We start from the raw sequence: 24,330 nt of genomic DNA on the forward strand, positions 1-24,330 counted from the left end.
CATGACCCTTACTGGGCCAGGACTCTCCCCACCTCCATAGTAGGTCCCCATCTCCAGCCCATTCATTTGCGGCCACTGCTTTTGAACTCAATCTCTGTCCTTAAAAAAAGGGGGGGGGGTGGCTGAAAAAGGAAGACAGGAGATTTAACTCCAACTTTAGAGCAACCGTCCTGGGCTGCCCATCTGACACCAGTGGGTGGGGTGCAATCTGACACTTCCTTTCCTTTCCAGAAACGTGAGTGGAGCTGGCGCCCCCTTGATCTGGGGGAGGGGAGACGGGGAGAAGGTCCGAACTTCCGTCCTCAGTAGCTTTCTCCCCTGGAGACCGGGTATCAGCAGCGAGCTGCGCTCTCGCTGCGCGGCTCCCAGGTTTGGCGCCTGGAAAACTCCACGTTCTGCTTTCTCCTGCTCTTGGCTCCGCCCCAGCTCCAGACCTGGCTTCCCTCCCGCCCTACCCGTCCCGCCCACCCCCTTCCCTCTGCCTCCAGCCTTAGCGTGCGGGGACAGCTCCGCTCCAGCTCTGGGCCCTCGGCTGGGCTGCGAATATCCAGAGCCCTTATCTGGTGGGGCTTGGGCACTCGCCCCTGGGGCTCTCTCCTTAGCTCCCTGAGCGCAGCCAGGAATTCTCTCCCACCGTAGCCACTCAGCCCTTGGGAGGCCCTAAGCACAACGCGGTCCGTGTCCCCACTTCATAGCAAGGCTAGCACCCCGAGGGAACCTGGAGCTTGGAGACACCCTCGCACCTAGCCAGTCGGAGGAGTGGGCGCAACAGCCAAGTGGAGGCCCGACGCGCAGCTTCTGGGGCTGGGACACAACGACGGTGCAGCCCCGGCGCAGCTCGGGCGCCCAACTTCAGGGCCGGAGGAAGTCCCTCTCGCTGCGCGGGGACCTCCCCAGCCCTCGGGACTGTCCTCAGGGCGCAAGGAGGAGCTTGCTGAAGACTTCGAGGCTGTCCAGAGCCAGCGAGCGGGAGCGCGGCGTCTCCTGCGGTGGCTGGGAAGGGGGAGTGGCGCTGGCGGGCTGGAGCTGGGAACCCAGAGAGCGCCTGACCTTCCTCCTTCTCTTCCTTACCCCTTTCGCGACTTGGGCTTTGGGGGAAGGTTCTAGCGGCCAAAGGAGGCCACTCGACCTCTTTTCCTAGAAGGCTGGTGATGGATCTTCTGCTTCTGCACCCGCTGGGGCACTTGGAGCGCGCTGGTGGCGCGTGAGCCCGGCACTGCCCTCCACCGCCCTCGGCCAGCCTCGGGCCAGCCCCGCCTGGCAGCCTAGCCTGAGCCCCCTTCCTTTCCCGGTTCCAAATCGCCAGCGTCCCGAGAGCGGGAAGAGGGTGGCCCCCAGGCACAGTCCCGCCGAGATGTCCGCGCAGAGCCTACTCCACAGTGTCTTCTCCTGCTCCTCGCCGGCCTCCGGTGGTGCGGCCTCGGCCAAGGGCTTCTCCAAGAGGAAGCTGCGCCAGACTCGCAGTTTGGACCCGGCCCTAATCAGCGGCTGCGGGGGCGAGGCGGGCGTGGAGGGCAGCTCGCGAGGGGCCACCGGGGGCCGCCTCTGCTCCCCTCTGCCTCCGGCGGAGGGTCTCAGCCCCCGCTCGGCGTCCTCCCCTCGGGGCCCACACCCCCGGGCCAACCGACTCCCGCCCCCTAGACCCCTCTGCTCATCCTTCTCCACGCCCAGCACCCCGCAGGAGAAGTCGCCCTCTGGCAGCTTCCACTTTGACTATGAGGTCCCCCTGGGTCGTGGCGGCCTCAAGAAGAGCATGGCCTGGGACCTGCCTTCAGTCCTGGCTGGGCCTGGCAGTGGCCGCAGCGCCATCCTCTGTTCCTCCGGGGGTGGCCCTAATGGCATCTTCACTTCTCCCAGGAGGTGGCTCCAGCAGAGGAAGTTCCAGTCCCCCCCCAACAGCCACAGCCACCCCTACGTTGTGTGGAAGTCCGAGGTAGGTAGGGTCCGGTGCTGCGCATTCTCATGGCCCAAGGCTGGACACCTGGGCAGTTGTTTAATTCCATCATGTTTACAGGGACCCATTGAGAGGTTTCCATGGTGTGACTGTCCCTCTTTGGCGGGTTAAATGGTGCCTGGAAATGGGACATCCCTAGTGGCCACCCATGTGTGTCTTGTTAGGACTTCTTGGCTCAGCTTTGGAGCAGTGGTGGGAGCTGCAGGGAGAGATGATGTTCTGCTTTCCTGTTTGTGCTGTCTGCGATTTCAAAGGGTCATCTTATCCCTTCATCCACTGTGGATATTTTTCAGAACTCAAATGATCTAATTCCTATGCTCTTGTAAGGATTGGATATAATGTGTTTTGAAATATGTCTGCCATCTGGTTGTTCTACAGAGAATTCAGAAACATTATTCTGGAGGGTGTTGTTGATTGTGTGTATGTGGAGGTGTGTGTGTTTGGGTGGTATGGGGAGTAACTACTAGAATTCTCTAGTTTTGATCTTTTCTTCTCCCTAAGGTCTAATTTCAGAAATCTACGGTACTGAGTACTAGTTTAATCTAGGAGAGAAAGAATCTCTTCTTCAGGCTATGAGAGATCATGGAAATATGCCCAAGTTCCACTAAGGGCAACTAGTAGTTAATGAAATATATGTGAATCAGGAATCTTTAACAAATAGGGAACTCAGAGGGAGCTATTTGGTACCTTTAAAATGTTTGCTGTCTCATTAAGAAGAATGGAGAATAGAGCTCTTAGGAAACTGTGGTCGATGGGTACTTGGAAGGCATCATGCTTTTAGAGAATAAATAGTAGTTGTTTTAGAAATGAACAACTTCCAATCTCTTTCAATTCACAAATTCTAAAGATTTGCCTTGGATCTTTTTCCATAAGGGAAGGGAGATTCCATCAGTTGTAATTAAATATTTTAAAGTACAGTTAGAATTAGAGAAATGAAATACCATGTAATTGCTGGAGATTTGGACTAAATAAAGGAAACACAACCAAGAAAAGCAGTTTGAAAATAGCATCCAAGATCATACCTCGCTTTGTTACCATGAGATAACTATGAAAGTTTGGCTTTTAATAGACTGCCTTAGAAAAATCAACAGTATTAATCAGAAATATTAGTATCACATATTAATAAAATATTAGTTATTATGTCAAAGTAACTTGCTGTTGGGTGGGGAGTATGGATTACAAAAACTAACAAGCATTGCTGACTGTTCTTCCTATTTTCCTGAGGAAGATAGGCAGTAGAAAGAAAAGTTAAGTCAGAGAACAAGATTGTCTCCAAACCAGAGAACTCAGCATTAGGAAGAGGATAAAAAAATCTAGATGTTGAATTTCTCTTGGTCTTTAAAGGGGCTGAATTCCTGCTATATATCGGAAGCACACATTATCAGAATAATCTGTAATGAGTTGAGAGGAGAGAGAAATGCAAAAGCAAGCCGAATTCTTGGATTAGACAGCCACTGATGTTCACGTTAAACCCAGTTGCATCATTAAGAATGTCTCTGCTTTTCTTAACAACTGTACATACTTGGAATATAATATCCAGATGCTGTTGCTGTTACGACCAAAAGGTATTCTATTGTAGATGATCATGGCTGGTTAGAAATTATCTTCTTATCCACTAAAATCTCATAGTATCTGAGCTGCAGCAATACTGGTGGCTGTTAACTGTTCTGTGCAGTATTTGGGCAGTCAGCAAGCTCGTCTACCATGACTTTCACCTCTTTGCACTGGTTAGAACTTAGCACATAGCCATCTAGCAAAAGAACAACATTTTCTCATCAAATGTTCACGTGTGTGTGTGTGTGTGTGTGTGTGTGTGTGTGTGTGCGCGCGCGCGCGCGTGTACACACGCCCAATTTCTTTAGTCTCGAGGCAGACATGGAGTGACTGGATGGAATGGAGGTCCAAGGCTGGTTTTGTTTAGTAGAGGCCCAGATATCCTATTTAAACCTGGGTCTGGAATTTAATGGCCTAGATTACCTTTCAAAGGTTTAAGGCCCTGGAACCTTCTCAAAAACCAAGGAAATTCATCCAGTTGAGCACTGCTTGTCCTTCTCACTTGCAAACAAGCTGGATCCTCTCTCCTAAAAGAGACTCTTTATTAATAATGTCAAAAGTCCAGCAAGTGGACACCTTGCAAGGTTACTTAAAGGGGGCTCTGGAGGAGTACTTGGGTTCTTGTACTTTTCTTGGTTGCTCTGGCTCAGGGTTTCTCAGCCTCTGCACTATTGACAGTTGCGGCCAGAGGATTCTTTGTGGTAGAGGCCATCCTGTGCCTTGTAAGATGTTTAGTACCATCCTGGGCCTCTACCCACTAGATGCCAGTAGCACTCCTCCCCACCAGTGTGACACTGACAAATGTCTACAGATACTGCCAAATGTTCTCTCGCGGGGGGGAGGGGATTGCCCCAGTTGAGAACCACTGCACCAGTGAGTTGAATGTAGCATTTCTCATGCTGGCTATCTAGCGAGTGCCCACGGAAGTGCTTTCAGCTGGCATAAAGTTTCCCTGGGGCCTTGTCCCCCTTGTGGATCTCTCTTGAGTCATGTGTGCCTCTTATGGTTTGTTAAACAATCCTGTTTCTCTTCCATTGAATCCATAGCCAAACCTGAGAATTCACCCTCCTTCAGGTTTAGCCAGTGATGGATCACATTTATTTCTGCTTAGTTCTTTGAGCAGCTTCTCTGGTTTTAAACTAAATTGTTCATAAAATGGCTCCCGCTCTCAAGACACTCATAAATGCCTACAGCTCTATGCCGTATGCTCACTCAAAGCTCCCACATGGCCATTTTATGGCCTAAATCCAGGAGGTATTAAACAAAGTCAGCTATGACTCTATTAATATTTCCTTACTATGTGTTTCAGGATAGTTTTAACAAAAATGGATTCATGGAGGGGCGCCTGGGTGGCTCAGTCGTTAAGCATCTGCCTTCTGCCTCAGGTCATGGTCCCAGGGTCCTGGGATCGAGCCCCGCATCAGGCTCCCTGCTCGGCGGGAAGCCTGCTTCTCCCTCTCCCACTCCCCCTGCTTGTGTTTCCTCTCTCGCTCTCTCTCTCTTTCAAATAAATAAATAAAATCTTTAAAAAAAATGGATTCATGGACATGCTGGGTAGAATATCTGTTGAGTAGAAAAAAGAAGACAAAGGGATAAATGGCACATGGTGACACAGTTGGTACATGCTTCTCACCTTGTGTTCTTAGAAGCCCAACTCTGTCCCTGATTGTGATCTCAAAGGAGTAAGGTCTCCTTCCAATGCTGGCATTCTCCTAATTGTTAATGGATCAGAGCTAGGATTATGCTCATAGCTGACTTGGAGCTTGCCAGCTTTGATAACCCATAATTAACATGATCTCTGTCTATCCATGACTTCTTTTCTTCATTCCTGCCATAAGCACTTCTTGAGCACAAGATTTCTCTAGGTACCCGAAATGCAGAGAGCCTAAAATGTGATGTTGGCCCTTAACGAGCTCACAGTCTAATGAGGACAGATGAGTTGACCAGTAGGTACAGTACAGAAGGATCAGCACAGTGGGGGACTGGGCTGTGTGTGTGTGGGGGGGTGGTGGTGGTGGTGATTTATTGTGCTTTGGAGAATTTTGGAAGGCTTCGCTGTGCAGAGAACACTTGAACTTGATCTTCAAGGGTGGCTGCCATTTAGAAGGAGGGAGGTGGCTCCTTGGTGAAAGAGAAAGGAGTGGACATGCAAAAGCACGGAGGAGTTGGTGGTGCCAGAGTGTCCAACGAAGAGGACTTAGAGGCACTTGAGTGCAACGTTGGTTTGGAGGAGGAGGTAAGGACATCTGTGGCTTACTGTATGGAGCAACCACGTGGCTGTCTATATAGTAACCTAATGAGACCAGAAATCATGCACATATTTGGGGGATAATAACTGACTATGGGCATGGATGCAAATGGCAGGAGGGCCAAACAATGCACATGGCCTACACTCCAAGGCACCTCTTGTCATTAAATCCGCAGGGAGGCGAAAGGGTAAAGTGCTTTTGAAGTTGCAAGTTTGGTATGCCTGGAGCATAGGCTGTGTCTTGCTGTGTATTGGATAATAGTATTAAAAAGTTTAGGTAACATTCATTATGAAGAGCCCCACTGTGCACATCTCAGGAGTTTGGATTGGACATATTGTGGGGTAGTAGTTCTCAGCCTGGAGGTGACTTTGTCCCCAGGGGACATTTAGCAATGTCTGAAGACAGTACTGGTTGTCACACCTGGGGGTGGTGATATATTAGTCTCCTATTGCTGCCATAACAAACTTAGTGGTTTAGAGCAACATAAATTTATTACCTTATAGTTGTGGGAGGTCAGAAGTCTGAAGTGGGTCTCACAGGGCTAAAGGCAAGGTGTTGGTAGGACTGTGCTCTGAAGGCTCTAGGATCTGTTTCCTTTGCTTTTTCAGTGGCTCCCTCCTTCCACATTCAAAGCCAGCCTTGTTGCATCTCTTTGACCCCATCCTTTCTCTCTCTTACTCTCTTAAGGACCCTTGTGATTACAGTGGGCTCACCTGGATAATCCAGGATAATCTCATTATTTTAAGGTCAGTTGATTAGCAACCTTTAATTCCATCTGCAGCCTTAATTCCCCTTTGCCAGTAACCTAACATATTCACAGGTTCCAGAGATGAGGGTGTGGACATCTTCGGTGGGACATTAGTCTGTTTACTACAGGAGGAGGTGCTATTGGCATCCAGAGGGGGAGAAGCCAGGGACGCTGCTAAACATTCTACGATGCACAGGGCAGCTCCACAGCAAAGAATTCTCTGGCCTTCAATGGCAAGCATGCCCAGGTCGAGAAACCCTGTGGTAGAGAATGGGAGAAATTGGTGATTTTTTTTTTTAGCGTGAGGGTGTAACATGATCAGATACGTCTTTTAGAGAGATCACTCTGGTGTCTGGGGGTGGGGTGGGGGAACAATGCATTAACAGAGTGAAACAAGCAGGGGGGACAGATATTCAGAGGAGGCAGGCATGGGGAAACCATGCCAAGCATCCTACCAACAGATGGGAGTTGGCATATAAACATAATACTTCTGCATTTCTTTTCCATTTTAGCAAATTGTTTTCTGGCATTATTGAACTACTACTAGGTTCGTCTCTATAGACTAATGGTTCTCATCTGTGGGTGAGTTTGCACCCTGAGCACATTTGGCAATACCTGGCAGCATTTTTGGTTCCCAGAGCCTGGGGTAGGGGGTCGCTACTGACATCTGGTGGGTTTAGGCCAGGGATGCTGTTAATCATCCTGCAACATAGAGGACAGACAGACTGCAGCGACAAAGGATTATCCTGCTCGAGATTTCAGTAGCACTGAAGCTGAGGAACTCTGCGTAATGTGCTACTTTATATAAGAAACTGAATTCTAGGTTTTGATTTCCAGTACTATTTTCTCTCATGCTTCTAGCTTCACTCTTCGTCACTGTCTTCTTTTTTTCTGGTATATGTCAACCAGAGCTCTGAATTGGGGAAAAAAAAATGCCTTTCCAAAAGATACTGAAGATAGGAAAAAAATGTGGGGTGTCTAAATGTACGTGTAGGGAAAAATTGAGTGGTAAATATAATGGTGGAAACTGGAATTAAAATTTAAAATGTGGGCAGAGTTGAATACTGTTGTTAAAAATAGAGGCTCACCGGTGTCACCAAAGAGGAAGTAATTAGCTTCACATATGAAATTGACAAAGGGCATTTTACAAGGAATTATGTCCGAAATCAGCATAATGCCATAAGAACTTAGAAATTAGGAAAATAGTTACTCAGCTTTCATATGGTCTCTCTTGGAGTATCCCTCTGCTAGAATTCATCCCTAACGTAATTTTAAACTTAAATAGAGAATAATGTGAAGGTAACTTCTTAGATGCCTGGAGATTGAACTTTCACCAGAATTTGGGGATTTGCAGGTTGGAAAGAGCAAGTTTTAGACTCACGAAGGACCTCGGGTAGCCTCTAGTCGCAGCCTCCTTATCTCACAGTTAAAGAGAGGGACAGGAAGGATTAAGCTGAAATCCAGACAAGCTAAGGGCAGAACTACCTGGAACTTCTGGACTCTCAGTATAAAGTGCTAAACTTCTGGAAAAAGTCTGCGGCCACAAGCACCTTATACCTTGGCAGTCTCGTTTCTATCCCCATTACTTACGGAAACAGTTCTCTTGAAGGTCCCACAATTCCAGGACTGTTCTTAGACCTCCTCTGGCTGGACTTCTGAGCAGAAGTGCCTCACTGTCCCGCCCGCGCTCCTGCCCCCCCTCCCCCTTCCCCACCCCCCCCCCCCCCCCGAGTCACAGCTGCCTGCCGTCTCTGCATCTCCAGTGTTTCTTCCTGCTCTTCTGCCTCTGTGCTTGGTCGTCTTTGTCCACCCATCCCCGCGGTCCTGTGTTTTTCCTTCAAATCATTCTCCTGCGATGATCTCATTCACTCCTGTGACTTGAGCCATCATCCCTCTCAGGGACACGCTTAACTGTGGCATTTGAGTCTCCGGTTTCCTCCTGGACGTCTGCTCGCAGTGTCAGCCGGACTCCTCGTGTTCTGCATGTCTGAGGCAGAGCAGGTCAGCCCCCTTTCCTAGGAGCACGCTTTCCTTTCTGCATTCCTTATTTTGGTTGCTGTCATCATTCTTGTGCCTGCTTACTTCTCTCAGATTGCAGGCCTCTGATCACCTGGTCCCATATCTCTCTGAGAAAGCTCCATTTCCACTTCTTGGCTCAACCAGATGCCGTCTCAAAATAAACAGGCTTTCAGTATGGTACATGTCATGACACATTCAAGATTTGCGGAATTGTGAGCTCATTTTTCCACAGTGGGATTCTGATTCTTCAGTCTGGTGCCTGCAGCAGGGAAAGTGTGTTTCATATCAGAATCCAGTCAATGACTGAGGGAATCTGCATTCCGACAGCAGTTTTGCAAATCCTGGAGACACACCTTTGGGGCATGACATCTTGTTCTAAAGTTTACTGCATCCTCTCTGGGTCATTGCTTATGAAAAAGAGAGTGAGACTCTAATTGCAACTCTGTTACAATATGGCAGAAGAGGTAGAATGTAACGTGTGAAAAAATGAAATTAGTTACTGTGTTAGTAGGTAAAGAATGATATTTTCTTGAGCTATTAGGGAACTGCAAATCAAAACCACAATGACATACCACTTCATACCCACTAAGATGGCTGCATTTATAAAAAGGATAATGACAGGTGTTGGCAAGAATGTCTCGATTTTGAAAGGCTCCTTCACTATTGGCGACAATGCAAAATGGTGCCGTGGCTTTGAAAAACAGCATGGGGGTTTCTCAAAAAATTAAACATAGAGTTACCATATGACTCAGTAATTCTACCTCTAGGTACATATTCAAGAGAAGTGAAAGTATGTCCACACAAAAACATGTCCATGAATATCCATAGCAGCTTTATTGTAATAGCCAACATGGTGGAAATAACCAAATGCCCATCAGTAGATAAATGGGTAAACACACTGTGCCCTATCCATACAATGCAAGATTATTCAGCAATAAAAAGGAACAAAGTACTGATACGTGCTATAGTACGGATGAATCTTGGAAGCAAGCTAAGTGAAGGAAGCTAGTCACAAAGGGCCACAAATTATATTATTCTGTTTATATGAACTGTCAAGGATAGGCAAGTCCAGACAGACAGAAAGTAGATTAGTGGCTGCCAGAGGCTGGCAGTAGCGAGGGATGGGGAGTGACTGCTAATAGATACTGGGTTTCTTTTTGGGATGTTGAACGTGTTCTGCAACAAGATAAAGGTGATGGTGGCACAACCCGGTGAGTATCCTTTAGGATATTGCTGAGTTGTGTACTTTAAAAGGATGAATTTTACAGTATGCGAATTTTAATATCAGTTAAAAAAAGAATGGTGTTTATAACTTTTAGAAAATATAACTATTGTTGCTACATCATATTTTCAAGAAAACATAAACATAAGTGAGCAGTCGGCCTAGGCCTAATGTATGTGAAATGCTGGCCTTGAAGACGCAGCAACGGAGGTAGTAACGGCTCAGGCAGATTCAACGGAAGAGTTGACAGCCAGCCCAGGATTTTCTGAGATTGGTTACCGTGGAGATTCTGTGTCTTGATTATTAGGCCTTGAAAGCAAGTGATTAAAAAGATCGTTTTTCACAATACACAGGGACTTTAAAAACTACAACTTTAAAAACTACTTACGATCTTGAAAAATTGCCCAGCCATATCACACCAGAGCTATTAAATAGCCAAAGATTTTTCAGGAGCGATTAGAATTAAAAGCAACTGGAGAAACCACCCATCAAACTGTGTGCTGATGGACCCAAGAGAAGGCTAAGCCTAGACTATTCATGTCTGTGGAAGAATTGGAAATGAATTGAATGGATCAAGGAAAATGGCACATTTTTGTTTCTGTGTATCTGGACAGCTCATGGAAACAGGTGAATTCATACCACCTATAGGAGCCAAAGTGTGAATAAGCATTAGATCAATGCTTGCATTGCTGATAACTTCATCTCTCAGGCATTGAAAGACAATTAGGCAAGCTGGTACTCTGAGACCTAAATGGCTCTTGAGCGAAGCATCACTCTTCTCACGTTGGAACTTCCAGTTAATTCCCTGAGCGCTTATTTCAGTTGATGGGTGTTGATGGTAATGGCAAGTGAAACAACAATTACTGTTTGCAGAGTGCTCACCAGTTTTTGTTGTTGTTGTTGTTATTACAACAGTCCTCTGGGATGCTACTGTCAGCATTTATTTTGTACATGAGGACACTGAGACTCTGATTGAGAGGTAGCCAAACTGAGTTGGAGAGGAAAGGAAGTGAATGGGTTAGAGCTGGACTCTGCTTTGTAACCTTAAAGAAATTACAAAGCTCTGCCTTGTAACCTTAAAGAAATTACAAAGCATATTTCTGCCTCAGTTTCCTCATCTATCAAATGGTGATAAAGTGCCTGCCTCAGGGAGTTTTTGTGAGGATCTCAATACTTAATTACTTGGAAAGTGCCCAGCACATAGGAAGGGCTAAAAGATGCGAAAGAGAACAAGGTTAAATAAATGGAAGATGTGTCCAGGTCACACAGGTAGGAGGCAACAAAGGTAGGATTTGGATTAAAATATTACATCAGTAAAAAATATGTATTCTGCACCTACTGTGTGCCAGGAAGCTTGGTCTTTCCACAGTGGCAACCGAAGAGGGCTTAGGTGACCAACAAGTGAATGAGTAGACCTAGTTGAGTTGGACAACAGCAGAAGGCAATTGGAAATATATTTTGCAAGCTGTCACCCCTGCTGTTTTGGCCTAGTGGCTTGGAACACAGGAACTGGCCAGATTTGCATTGCGGATTTGTTATAACCCAACATGCCAACAGGCCTAGGGGTAATAACCTTCATTCCCACACGCTAGTCATAGTAAGTTCATTGCATCAGACACTTTTTGTTTGTAGAACACTTAGAATTTTGGAAACTGGATAGCTCCCAGTCCAGCCCTGGTTCTCTAGCTGGTAAATGGCAGACTGCTTTCTCACTTCAAGCCTCGTGTTTTTCTCACCTCCTCATACCACCACTGTCATGTGAGATCACGCTGACTTTTTCATGGCTCATCGCTCCAACATCTTTCTAGGTGAACAGGGCAGCATCACTCAATTGAGGCTATACCATCTACATTCGCATGCTTTTTTTTTTCTCTCAAAACCTAACTGTAGCTCCCATTAATATTTCTAGACTGAATTCAGCAGTCTAGGAACAAAAGAGAATATTAGGAGGGGAAAGGCTTTAAAAAATTTTCTATGTAGTCCAGATATCCATGTAATACTTAAATCCTATCTATGGCATCCCCAGTCTATGCCTGGACCCCCCAAATAAAGACCTTCACAGTTCTGCCTTTGGATTATAATGGATATGGAAATTCTTCCTGAAATTGTGTTAAAAACCAGTCTCCCTGGTATTTCTACCATGCTACAAATGAATTCTGCCGCTCCTGTTCTGCGGATAGTCACCAGTATTGTGTTATCTTCTTCCATAGAGAAGTACAGGTTGGCTTAGCTTTCTTTCTGAGTGTCAACACAAAGTTTGGTCATATTTTCTTTTTGGCAGATAAGAATTGTGACTATATCAAACTAGAATTGAGGAATAGTTTAAACTGTTGACCCAAAGTTCTCTTGCAAACTACTTACGGAAATCCAGGATTAGAACTCACTCTGTTGGGGCACCTGGGTGGCTCAGTTGGTTAAGTGTCTGCCTTCAGCTCAGGTCATGATCCCAGGCTCTTGGGAACGAGTCCTGCATTGGGCTCCCTGCTCGGTAGGGAGTCTGCTTCTCTTTCCACCCCTCCCCCCTGCTTGTGCTCTCTCTCTCTCTCATGCTGTCTCTCACACTCTCTCTCTCTCTAATAAATAAAAGATTTTTATTTATTAGAGAGAGCGCGAGCATGAGCAAGGGTAAGAGGGGAGAGGCAGAGGGAGAAGCAGGTGCCCCACTGAGTAGGGAGCCCGATAGGGGGCTGGATCCCAGGACCCATGAGATCATGACCTGAGCTGAAGGCAGACACTTAACTGACTGAGCCACCCAGGTGCCCCAGAGTTACAAGTTTTTAAACAAATGAATTAGTGCATTTCTCTTTGCAATATTATTCTGAATTTCGGTCCTCCCTGGGGGAAGCTAGATGCAGAAGAGTTAGTAGGTCGTGATCATCAAGTTTGTCTCTCTTTACCTAGAAATATTGCTCTTATAGGAAATGTTTAAAATCCTGATATGTATTTTACTGTCCTCATAAGGTACCATTTCTAATTTATATAAAGATATGGTAGCTGTATCTTATGTAAATGTTCATTGAAATCTAAAACCGTTGTAAAAAAGACAAGATATTTTTTTAAAGTTCACTGAATGAGAAAGTTGAATGGTCAAGAAGAAAATTAACTTAGTATACCTACAGAGATTTTCTCCAAGTCATTGTTTCTATGCAATATTTTTACAGTGCAGAAAGGTTAATTTTTTCTGTTGAATATTTTTAGAGAGAGCATGCGTGCATGTGCCAGCGGGGTGGGGGGCGGAGGGAGAGGGAGAGAGAGAATCCTCAAGCACACTCCCCACTGAGTGCGGAGCCAGACTCAGGGTCTTGATCTCATGACGTTGAGATCGTGACCTGAGCCGAAATCAAGAGTTGGATGCTCAACTGACTGAGCCACCCAGGCGCTCCAATTTTTTTCTCTTATTTGGAAAGACTTCTTCCAGAGTTTTATTTATTTACCTTTACATCTTGTAATTTAATATTTTTATTTTTTTTAATTTTTAATTGAAGTACAGTTGACATAATAATATTATTTTAGTTTCAGGTGTACAACACAGTGATTCAACACTTATGAAATTTTCTCCACGATCAGTGTAGTGACTTTTCATCACTATACAAAGTTATTACACTATTATTGACTGTATTCCCTGTGCTGTACTTTTCATCCCCGGGACTTATTTATTTCATAACTGGAAGTTTATACTTTTGAATCCTCTTCACCTATTTTGCCTTCCACACTTGCCTCCCCCCCATTCTCTGTATTTATGAGTCTGTTTCTCTGTTGTTGTTGTTGTTATTTGTTTGTTTTGTTTCTTATATGCCACACATAAGTGAAATCATGATACTTGCCTTTGTCTGACCTATTTCACTTAGCATGATATCTTCTAGGTCCATCCATGTTGTCACAAATGGCAAGGTTTCATTCTTTTTTATAGATGAGTAATATTTTATTGTGTATATACATAACACCTCTTCTCTACCCATTCATCTGTTGATGAACACTTGGGCTGCTTCCATATTTTTTTTAAATTTTTTTAATTGTTATGTTAATCACCATACATAACATCATTAGTTCTTGATGTAGTGTTCCATGATTCATCGTTTGTGCATAACACCCAGTGCTCCACGCAGAACGTGCCCTCTTTAATACCCATCACCAGGCTAACCCATCCCCCCAGCCCCCTCCCCTCTAGAACCCTCAGTTTGTTTTTCAGAGTCCATCGTCTCTCATGGTTCATCTCCCCCTCCGACTTACTCCCCTTCATTCTTCCCCTCCTGCTATCTTCTTCTTTTTCTTTTTTCTTAACATATGTTGCATTATTTGTTTCAGAGGTGCAGATCTGTGATTCAACAGTCTTGCACAATTCACAGCGCTCACCATAGCACATACTCTCCCCAGTGTCCATCACCCAGCCACCCCATCCCTCCCACCCCCCACCACTCCAGCAACCCTCAGTTTGTTTCCTGAGATTAAGAATTCCTCATATCAGTGAGGTCATATGATACATGTCTTTCTCCGATTGACTTATTTCACACTTCCATATTTTTTTAAACATAATAAAAAATTATAAATCAAACAAAAAGTTATTTTTAAAGAGGGAGAGGAAGGAAGAAAGAGAGAGGAAGGGGAGGGGCAGAGAAAATCTTAAGCAGGCTTCACGCCCAGCACGATGCTCCATCTCACAACCCTGAGATCATGACCTGAGCTGAAATCAAGAGTCAGACACTTAACTGACTGAGCCACCTGGGCGCTTCTGCTTCAGTATCTTGGCTATTGTAAATAATGCTGCAATAAACATAGGGGTGCATATATTTTTTGAAAGTGATTTTGTTTTCCTTGGGTAAATACCCAGAAGTACAATTACTGGATTGTTCGCTATTTCTTTTTTTAGTGTTTTTTAAAATTTTAATTCCAGTATAGTTAACATGCAGTGTTATATTAGTTTCAGGTGTACAATATAGTGATTCAGCAATTCTATACATTATTCAGTGCTCATCATGAAAAGTGCTCTCTTCATCCCCTTCACCTGTTTCACCCACCCTTCCCCCACCTGCCTCCCCTCTGGCAATCACCAGTTTGTTCTTTATAGTTAAGAGTCTGTTTTTTGGTTTGTCTATTTTCCTTTTGTTCATTTGTTTCATTTATTATTTGAAGATTCTACCCATTTATTTGACAGAGAGAGCACAAGTAGGGGGAGCGGCAGGCAGAGGGAGAGGTAGAGGGAGAAGCAGGCTCCCCGCTGAGCAGGGAGCCCGATGTAGGGCTCAAACCCAGGACCCTGGGATCATGACCTGAGCTGAAGGCAGCCGCTTAACCAACTGAGCCACCCAGGTGCCCCTGTTTTGTTTCTTAAATTCCATATATGAGTCAAATCATATGGTACTTGTCATTCTCTGGCTTATTTCACTTAGCATTATACTGTCTAGATCCATCCATATTGTTGCAAAATGGCAAGATTTCATTCTTTTTCATGGCCAAATAGTATTCCTGTGTGTGTGTGTGTGTGTGTGTACGTGTGTACGTGTGTACACACACACACCACCTCTTCTTTATCCATTCATCTTATCAGTGGACACTTGGGCTGGTTTCATAATTTGACTCTTGTAAATAATGCTGCAATAAACATAGGTGTGCAATATATCTTTTCAAATTAGTGTTTTCATATTCTTTGGGTAAATAGTAGTAGAATTACTGGATCATATGGTAATTCTGTTTTTAATTTTTTGAGGAACCTCCATATTGTTTTCCATAGTGGTTGTACCAGCTTGCATTCCCACCAGAAGTGTACAAGAGTTCCTTTTTCTCCACATCCTCACCAACACTTGTTTCTTGTGTTTTTGATTTTAGGCATTCTGACAGGTGTGAGGTGATATCTCATTGTGGTTTTGATTTGCATTTCCCTGATCATTTGTGCTGTTGAGCATCTTTTCATGTGTCTGTTGGCTGTCTGTACGTCTTCTTTGGAGAAATGTTTGTTCGTGTCTTCAGACTATTTTTAAATTGGATTATTTTTTTGAGTGTTGAATTGTTTAAGTTCTTTATCTATTTTAGTATCTAAAATTTTAGATACTTTATCAGATATGTCATTGGCAAATATCTTCTCCCATTCAGAAGGTTGTCTTTTAGTTTTGTTGATTGTTTCCTTCACTGTGCAGCAGCTTTTTATTTAATGTAGTCCCAATAGTTTATTTTTGCTTTTGTTTATCTTGCCTCAGGAGACATATTTAGAAAAATGTTGCTGTAGCCGATGTCAGAGAAATTACTGCCTGTGCTCTCTTTTGGGATTTTTATGGTTTCAGGTCTCACATTTAGGTCCTTATTCCATTTTGAGTTTATTTTTGTGTATGGTGTACAAAAGTGGTCCAGTTTTGTTCTGCACATAGCTGTCTAGTTTTCCCAGCACCATTTGTTGAAGAGACTTTTTCCCATTGCATATTCTTGCCTCGTTTGTCAAAGATTAGTGACCATATAATCATGGGTTTATTTCTGGGCTTTTTATTCTGTTCCATTGATCTGTGTGTTTGTTTTTGTACCAGTACCATACTGTTTTGATTACTACAGCTTTGTAGTATATCTTGAAGTCTGGAATTCTGATACTTCCAGTTTTGTTGTTCTTTCTCAAGATTGCTTGTTCTAGTTCTGTGAAAAATGCTGTTGGTGTTTTGATAGGAGTTGCATTAAATCTGTAGATTGCTTTGGGTAGTATGGACATTTTAATAATATTCTTCCAATCCATGAGCATGGAATATCTTCCCATTTATTTGTGTCAAAAGACTTCTTGAGGAATTTTAGACATGATCTGTTAGCGTAATTTCTCTGTCTATATATCTCTACACATCATTTTTTAATTTCATAATAACATCTTTAGTAATAAAAATGAATGGTTAGTTATTACTATATATAATTAGAACAGTCTGGATAAATTATTTTTATGAAAATACAAGCTTTAAAACTCCATGATAAAAATGTAAAGGGAGCAAAAGGTCTGTGTCTTAGTTTGAGTTCCTCCAAAGTCAGGACCTGCGTGAGTGTGGTTTATTTGGGATGTGATCCCAGCAAGCAGGAGTGAAAAATGAGGGAGAGTGAAATGCCATTGTAAGTTATGTCATGGAAGTTGCAGTTGTGGACAAAGGGACAACAGAGGTTCCATCGGGACCACTGGAAAACATAGAATGCCTCTCAGGATGATTCATCTGTATTTCAGTTACCTATTGCTTCATAACAAACCATACCCAAACTTAGTGGCATGATTCTGTGAGTCAGGAATTAGATCAGGGCACAGCTGGGCAGCTCTGCTCTACATGGCATCAGCTGGGTTCACTCATTTGGCTGCCTTCAGCTGGTGTCTCAGATGCCTGGAAAGTTCAAAATGTCTTCATTTACATGTGTGGTGCCTTGGTATTCCTTCGTGTGGCTCCTCTCTCTTCAAGTGGCTAGTCTGGGCTTCCTTGCTACATGGTGATCTCATGGTCTTTGGTCAAAGTGAGTCACAAGGTCAGCCCAGATTCAAGGGCAAGGGAAGTAGATTCTGCTTCTTGATGGGAGAAGCAACAAAGAATATGTGGCCTTCTTTGTTCTGTCACAAGCTAAAAGATGGGGATCTGGGAAATGTCTCCATTGGATTCCATCCTCCATTGGTTGAGATTCTTTCCAGGGTTTTTAACTTAACTGGTAACTTCTTGCACATGACTGTGTGTTCACCATAGAGATGGGTCACTAGCGGCACAAGGTTGGTGTGAGCTTGCACAGAACTTCCCAGCACAGTTCCAGCTGAATTCAAATATTTAGCATAGGCTCATGGGGAGCAGCATTTAGAATTAGTCACCCACTGTCTTAGCTAACCAAAAGCATTACTGAAGGATGATATGACCATAGACTTTGGAGGTGTCTAAGCCTGGGGTCAAATCCTAGGGACACTACTTGTGAGATATGAATTTCAGTTTCTTCACCTTTAAGGGGAATATAATTGTATTTTCTTTGTAGGTGGTTGTGAAACCAATGATGAGTGCACTTAGGACCAGTGCCCTATGACGTATTATGCACCAGGGTCTAGTGTTTATTACTCAGTCTACTTCATTCTGAAATGCTGTCACAGGCAGATGCAGGTTAATGGTTTTATAATGCCTTCAGAGGAAAAAAGGCAATAATACTACGGTAAATGTAAGTAACAATTGTAAGACGCAATTTTAGGCTTTTTAAACTGTATGGAAAATACGCAGTAGTTGAAGAAACTATGTTGTGTAGTTTTTCCTCTATATTTTAGCTTTTAAGATTTGTGTACTACATTTGAAATTGTATCAAAAAGATTGCAACTTGGTTCCTGTCAAATGCGTATAACCCATAAGTAAATGGCAAAATAAGCCCCCTGTTTTAATTTTAGTCAAAGTTGGGGCAAAGAAGTTAATTAAGACTGTCCATCCAGCCTTATAGCAGTTGTTTATTAGATGAGTTATTATATTGATTTATCTGCCGCCTTTAGGGAATTTGCACATATTCTTCATTTGGCAATAACTGCAGCTCAGACAACCCCCATTGGCTATAAGAGTATCATTGTGCAAAGCTACTTGTTCTTAGAACTTTTTGTTGTGCTCCATAGAGATCTGTCCAAATGACTGGAATGACAAAACACAGAGCAAAACATGCAGGCCTCTTTGGCTAAAACTGGCATTCTAAAGCTTAGAGGCATGGGGTAGCAAATGAAAAAATTTAATTTTTTTCTATAATTAGCTGATAATGATAATCTGTATCAACTACTGAAGTATTATACTTCAGTAATTCTTCTTACCAGTTAGTTCACTCACTCATTCATTTATCAAGTAATTCAGCATATCTTAAGTGTCAAGCTCAGGGTTTAGCGGGATAATAATTATAATAACCAATATTTATTGAATGCTTGCCTTGAACTAGTTATCCTACTGAATGCTTTGAAAGGCATTGGATCATTAAATCCTCACAATAATCAAAGGAAGTCCAAAGCCAGTAAATAGGGAAGGTAGGATCTGAATCCAGCTTGGAGAATTTCACCCAGGAAAGCAAATACATATGGTCCTTGTTCGGAAGGTCCTCAGTCTAGAGAGACATGTAATAACCATAATAGCTAACAATTATGGACCACTTACCTGAGTCAAACACTCTTAGAATTACTTTACATGCATGAATTCATTTAGTTCTCCTATCAACTCCATGAATTGTTATTACTAGCCCCATTTTATAGACAAGGAAGCATAGACACAGAGAATTAAGTAGTTTGTTCAAGGTTACACTGCTGGCAAAGGATTGGGTCAGGATTTGAATCCAGATAGCCTGGTTTTAGATCTCTTGCTTGTAACCATCATTCCATATAGGGTAGATTTAGTACCTTCTAATGTGAGCTAAAACAGAAGTTTTGTAGAAGGGGCTTTAAGAATGGAAAGTCAAACTCTGCTTGGGGAAGCCAGGTGAGATGATATTTGAAGTCCATATTTTTTTTTTTTTTTTGAAGTCAGCCTTAAAACAGGGAGTGTGTACTGGGAACAAGGATGGGAAAGAAGGCAAGTAGAAGAAACAGAATGAGCAAAAATATGGAAGAGTTAGTAAGCAGGGCATAGTGTAGAAACTAAAAGTTGTCTGATATGATTGGAAAGTGGGTCATGAATTCTGGAGTTGTTTTGCATATGAGTTAATCTTGTACTCAACCAGCCATTAAGATCCAAGGAACAGGACAAACAATAAATATACAATAACTTTCTTAATGTTAATATCTCATATAACCATGGTACATTTATGAAAACTTAGAAACACATTTGTTACCCCGGTAATCTTAGTGATACTGGTCAACTGCAGTACTTTTAACTGAAATAGAGAACTTACTTGGAGTCACCAGGTTTTCTGCTATCCTTTTTCAGTTTCAGGATCCTATTCAGGAACCCACATCGCATGAAGTTAGCATGGCTTCTTAGTCTCTTCAAGTCAGTCTTTCATGACCTTTTCACTCTGTGGAATGTTTCCCAGTTTTGGTTTGTCTGGTGTTTCCCATGATTAGAACCAGGTGATGGAAAGAACACACACAGCATGTTTGAACACCATTGTTAATGTGTATCCACATTAGTAAAATACAATGTGTATATTAATGGTGGTACTTTTCACCCAGTGACCCACCTCCTTTTGTCCTGTTTGTGTGGTAGCACAGTCATATGCCTGTTGAGCAGATGCAATATTGAGGGTATAGACTGTGGCTAGGGGACTGAAGAAAGCCCCCACGTAACAGTGACCTCGCTAGCAACCAGTTGACTTGACTGGCCCTTTAGCCATATTCTCTCTCTGTAACTTGGATTTCCCTACCCTTCTCCATTACTTGAAAAGTCATAGGATACTGCTTTGTTTGCACTTATTGCCATTAAAAGCATTTTTTTTTTCAGGTGCTGCATTTGTTGGGGTGTAAGGCTGGGAAAACTCCAACACCAAAATGCTCTTTGTCATTCCTCAATGTTGGGGTGGGGGGAGGAAGATTTGGACTTTGAGTAAATATTCATTTACATCAGCAGCATTCCTCTGTGCTCTTTGGATGCTTGCTTCTTTCTTGTTAACAGTGCTAGAATAAACACATAATTCTACCAAAATATTAGCAGTGTGTGCTGTTTCCTTTCACTTGCCAAGATTGTTTTATAATAAATACCATTGGAAAAAATACCATTGGCCAGCATCCTCAGAAATTACATTAATATCTCTAGGGAATGAAGTATGGATTTGGGAGGGGCTTTGCAAAGAGAAACAAAATATGCCTGGTTTATACTGCATTCCTTGAATATGCTGATCTTGTTGTCTTTGAGCCTGATTTGAACTTAAAATATTTCTCTCGGTGTACAAAAGTTGATATGATTATTTCCTATGATATTCACTAATTAAATACCTTGTAGAAGGTAAATCTAACATAAGGTTTCTTTTGAAACTGAGTGGTACTAAACAGATGTTCATAATGTGCTTTCATGGTAGAAATTTGTAAATTAAATTGGATATTCGTATTTGTCAAAAATAATTTTAGTCAAATGGAAGAAATGGGTTTTCTCAACAGTTTTGTTCACTTGGTTAATATTGTATCTTAGTTTCAGTTATCACGTTTATCCTTCATAGGTGCAAATGGTTATTTCCCTCCCCAGTTGAATCCTAGTCCCGTATTTCCATTTGTCTACAGGTTGGTTCTTTTTGTAGCTTCCACCATCACTTCAGATTTTAAGTGTTCAAAATAATTAATGATCCTGGGGCGCCTGGGTGGCTCAGTTGTTAAGCATCTGCCTTCGGCTCGGGTCATGGTCCCAGGGTCCTGGGATCGAGCCCCGCATCGGGCTCCCCGCTCAGCGGGAAGCCTGCTTCTCCCTCTCCCATTCCCCCTGCTTGTGTTCCCTCTCTCGCTGTGTCTCTCTCTGTCAAATAAATAAATAAAATCTTTTAAAAAAAAAATTAATGATCCTTTCTCTGCAAGAAGGAAAGTAAGTAGATGAATAAACCACAGCCAGCTTCTTCTCTAAACTTTCCTGTTTTCTTCCATGATTACCATTTTCACAGGCTTGGAACCCTGAAAATATTTTGATTGTTCCTTCTTTTTTATATTTTGTATTCATATGGCCCCCATATGGGGAATAGCTTATCCCTCTTTCTACATAATATTCTTAATTATCCTTTCTTTCTGTCTATCCTGGCACAGGCCCTCATTTCTCATGCTGGGCCTTATAACTAGTTTCCTGGATGACCGGTTTTCCTCATTTTAATTCCTGCTTTTTTCTCCCTTAAGCACTAATATCATCATTTAATTTCCTATTATGAAGTCCTGTTACTATCAAGACAAAATATCGGCTGTCATATAGACTCTATCTACAATCATCACTTGTTATCAATAGTTTGTTCCTTTTGGGGTGGGGAGGGGCAGAGGGCGAGGAAGAGAATCTTTTTTTTTAAAGATTTATCTATCTGAGAGGGAGGGAGAGAGAGAGAACGGGCATGAGTGGAGGGAGGGGCAGAGGGAGAGAGAGAAATCCCCAAGCAGACTCCCCACCGAGTGCAGAACCTGACATGGGGCTCGATCCCAGGACCCTGAGATCATGACCTGAGCTGAAATCAAGAATCGGATACTTAACCAACTGAGCCACGCAGGTGCCCTGGGAGAGAGAATCTTAAGCAGGCCCCACACCCAGCACAGAGCCCAACCTGGGGCTCGATCTCACGACCCTGAGATCACAATCTGGCCAAAACCAAGAGTTGGACACTTAACTGACTGAGCCACCCAGACGCCCCAATAGTTTGTTCCTTTTTATTGCTGAGTAGTAAATTCCATGATATGGATGTACTGTAATTTATATATTGACCTGCTAAATGATATTTGGGTGGTTTCCAGTTTTGGGTGATTGTAACTAGAGCTGCTATAAATATACCTGTGTAGAGGTTTCTGTGTGAACATGAGTTTTCATTTCGCCAGGATAAATGCCAGGAGTTAGGTTGCTGGATCACATGGTGAGTGTAAAGTGTAACTGTCAAAACCATCTTCTGGAGTGACTATACCATTTTGCATTCCTACCAGCAATGTATGAGAATTCCAGTTGTTCCACATCCTTATCAGCACTTGGTATTGTCCGTGGTTTCTGTTTTATCCATTCTAAGAGGGATGTTGTGTTATCTCATTGTGGTTTTGATTTGCATTCCCCTAACAGCTCATAATGGTAAATCTTTTTTTATGTGCTGATTGGCCCTCCTTAGATCCTATTTGGTAAAGTGTCTATTCAAGTCCTTTGCCCATTTTTTAATCAGATTGATTTGATTTTCATAAGAGAAAATGCTTCCTAGGTTTCCCTAGGTAAGAGCATAATGAAGGCATTCATTTCTTAGCAATAGTGGCGGTAGAAGCTTCTAGCTTTTAGGGGTTGTCTGAAAGGTTGAGTTTCTGATGAGAGTGGCATCTGTTTGGTGACAATATAGTTGCAGCAAAGTCAAGGTTTTGGAGGCAACATGAATTACAGCCTCTGACAGGCTTGAGGAGGGCCAAATACAATTTAATCATCAGGTCAGTCTGTGATGTGATCTGGGAAATTGTTTTGGGAAACTTGGTCCTGAGCATCTCCATGATCCTGTTAGCTGCCGGGTTATCTTCTCAACTGCCTTTCTGATTAGATGGAGTCAGCTTCTAAGAACTTAGACAAGGATGATATACTGCATCAGTTATCTATGGCCACAGAAAACGGTGTAACAAAAAATTACAAAACTTGGCTTCATCTAATAATGAATAATTATTTTTGCACTCCATTCTGTAGGTTGGTGGAGTAGGTCTATTGATGTGGGCAGAATTCGGCTGATCTCTACCGGGCTTGCTCATGCCTGTGCAGTCACAGAGCATGTTCGTAAAGGATATTCAGCTCATTTCCACATGGTCTGTCATTCTCCAGCAGGCTGGTTCAGGCTGTACTCATGGTGGATGCAGAGTTGTAAAAGGGAGAAGATGCTCCAAAGCCTGTTGAGGCAGCAGAACCTGGAAACTGTACATTGTCACTTCTGCTGTCTTCTTTTGTTCGGGTCACAAGACCAGCCCAGATTCAAAGGATGGGGTCATAGACTCCACCTATTAATGGAAATTTCTGCCACATTGCAAGGGACCAGTTCGGTAATCAATCTATTTTATGTATCAGTGACTTGGAATTTTGAAGTGAGTGTGTATTAAAAGAGAATCCAGAAGGAAATACATCAAAACATTAAATTGTATAGTGCTGGATGAATTTAAATCCTCTTTTTGCATTTTCGTGTTTTCACTTTGTGAAAACACAAAAGTTTACATTACTTATGTAAGGTAAACAAGAGTGAGTAGTTACTTTTGTCCATGAGGAAGGCACTAGCATTTCTCTCCAAATAGCAAGAATTGTAAATAGTAACCTTCTGAACTTGTTTAGATTTTTTTTTTTTTTGGTGTAAAATGTTAAATGCATTATTTGTGGATGGGAACCTCTGCTTTTTAACCAAACTTTATACGTATTTTTCACAATAGCTTTGTGCGTAGAAGAAAGAGTGTAGAAGATGAGACATTCGAGTGTTAGCTCTTAAATGTGGGAGACCGGAATCGTGCATGAGAAGGAACTCTGTGCTGTTTGACTGTTGTTGGGTGGACAGTAGGATGGTGGATCCGTGGATGAGACAACAGCTAAGAAAATTGCTTTTCTTCCCTGGTGCTTTCTGGAAAATCTCAAATGTGTTCTTCACAAAAAATAAAAGTAAGTGCTATCAGAGAATCCATTTATCAAGTAGATTTGAGTTATAGCCATTATTCCCTCTAATTTTTTTGAAAAAGCTGTATTGAGATTAATTTATACACCATGCAGTTCATCCATTTGAAGTGTAGAATTTAATGATTTCTGATATTGGCACAGACTTGTGCAACCATCAGTTTTAGAACATTTTTTATCACCCCAAGAAGAAACCCTGTCCCCATCAAGCAGTCACTGTCCATTCTTCCTGCCCCAGCCCCTGAACAAACATGAATCTGCTTTTGCTCTCTGTCCCTTTGGATTTGCCTATTCTAGACATTTCATATAAGTGCAGTCGTACAATACGGAGCATTTTGTCTTTGGCCTCTTTACTTAGCACAGTTTTTTCA

At 42.9% G+C, this 24,330-nt stretch overlaps 1 protein-coding gene across 1 annotated transcript in view; it reads left to right on the top strand.

Moving 5' to 3' along the window:
• Positions 1 to 1,347: 1,347 nt before the first annotated feature.
• ARHGAP6 (Rho GTPase activating protein 6) overlaps positions 1,348 to 24,330 on the top strand; it is a 474,697-nt gene continuing 451,714 nt past the window's right edge. The window contains exon 1 of the mRNA XM_027609075.2: positions 1,348 to 1,933. Within this exon, the coding sequence (XP_027464876.1) occupies positions 1,355 to 1,933 (579 nt within the window). The 5' untranslated portion in view covers positions 1,348 to 1,354. The remainder of the gene's footprint in view (positions 1,934 to 24,330) is intronic.

The sequence above is a fragment of the Zalophus californianus genome, chromosome X, assembly GCF_009762305.2.
Source record: "Zalophus californianus isolate mZalCal1 chromosome X, mZalCal1.pri.v2, whole genome shotgun sequence".
Classification (NCBI taxonomy): Eukaryota; Metazoa; Chordata; class Mammalia; order Carnivora; family Otariidae; genus Zalophus; species Zalophus californianus.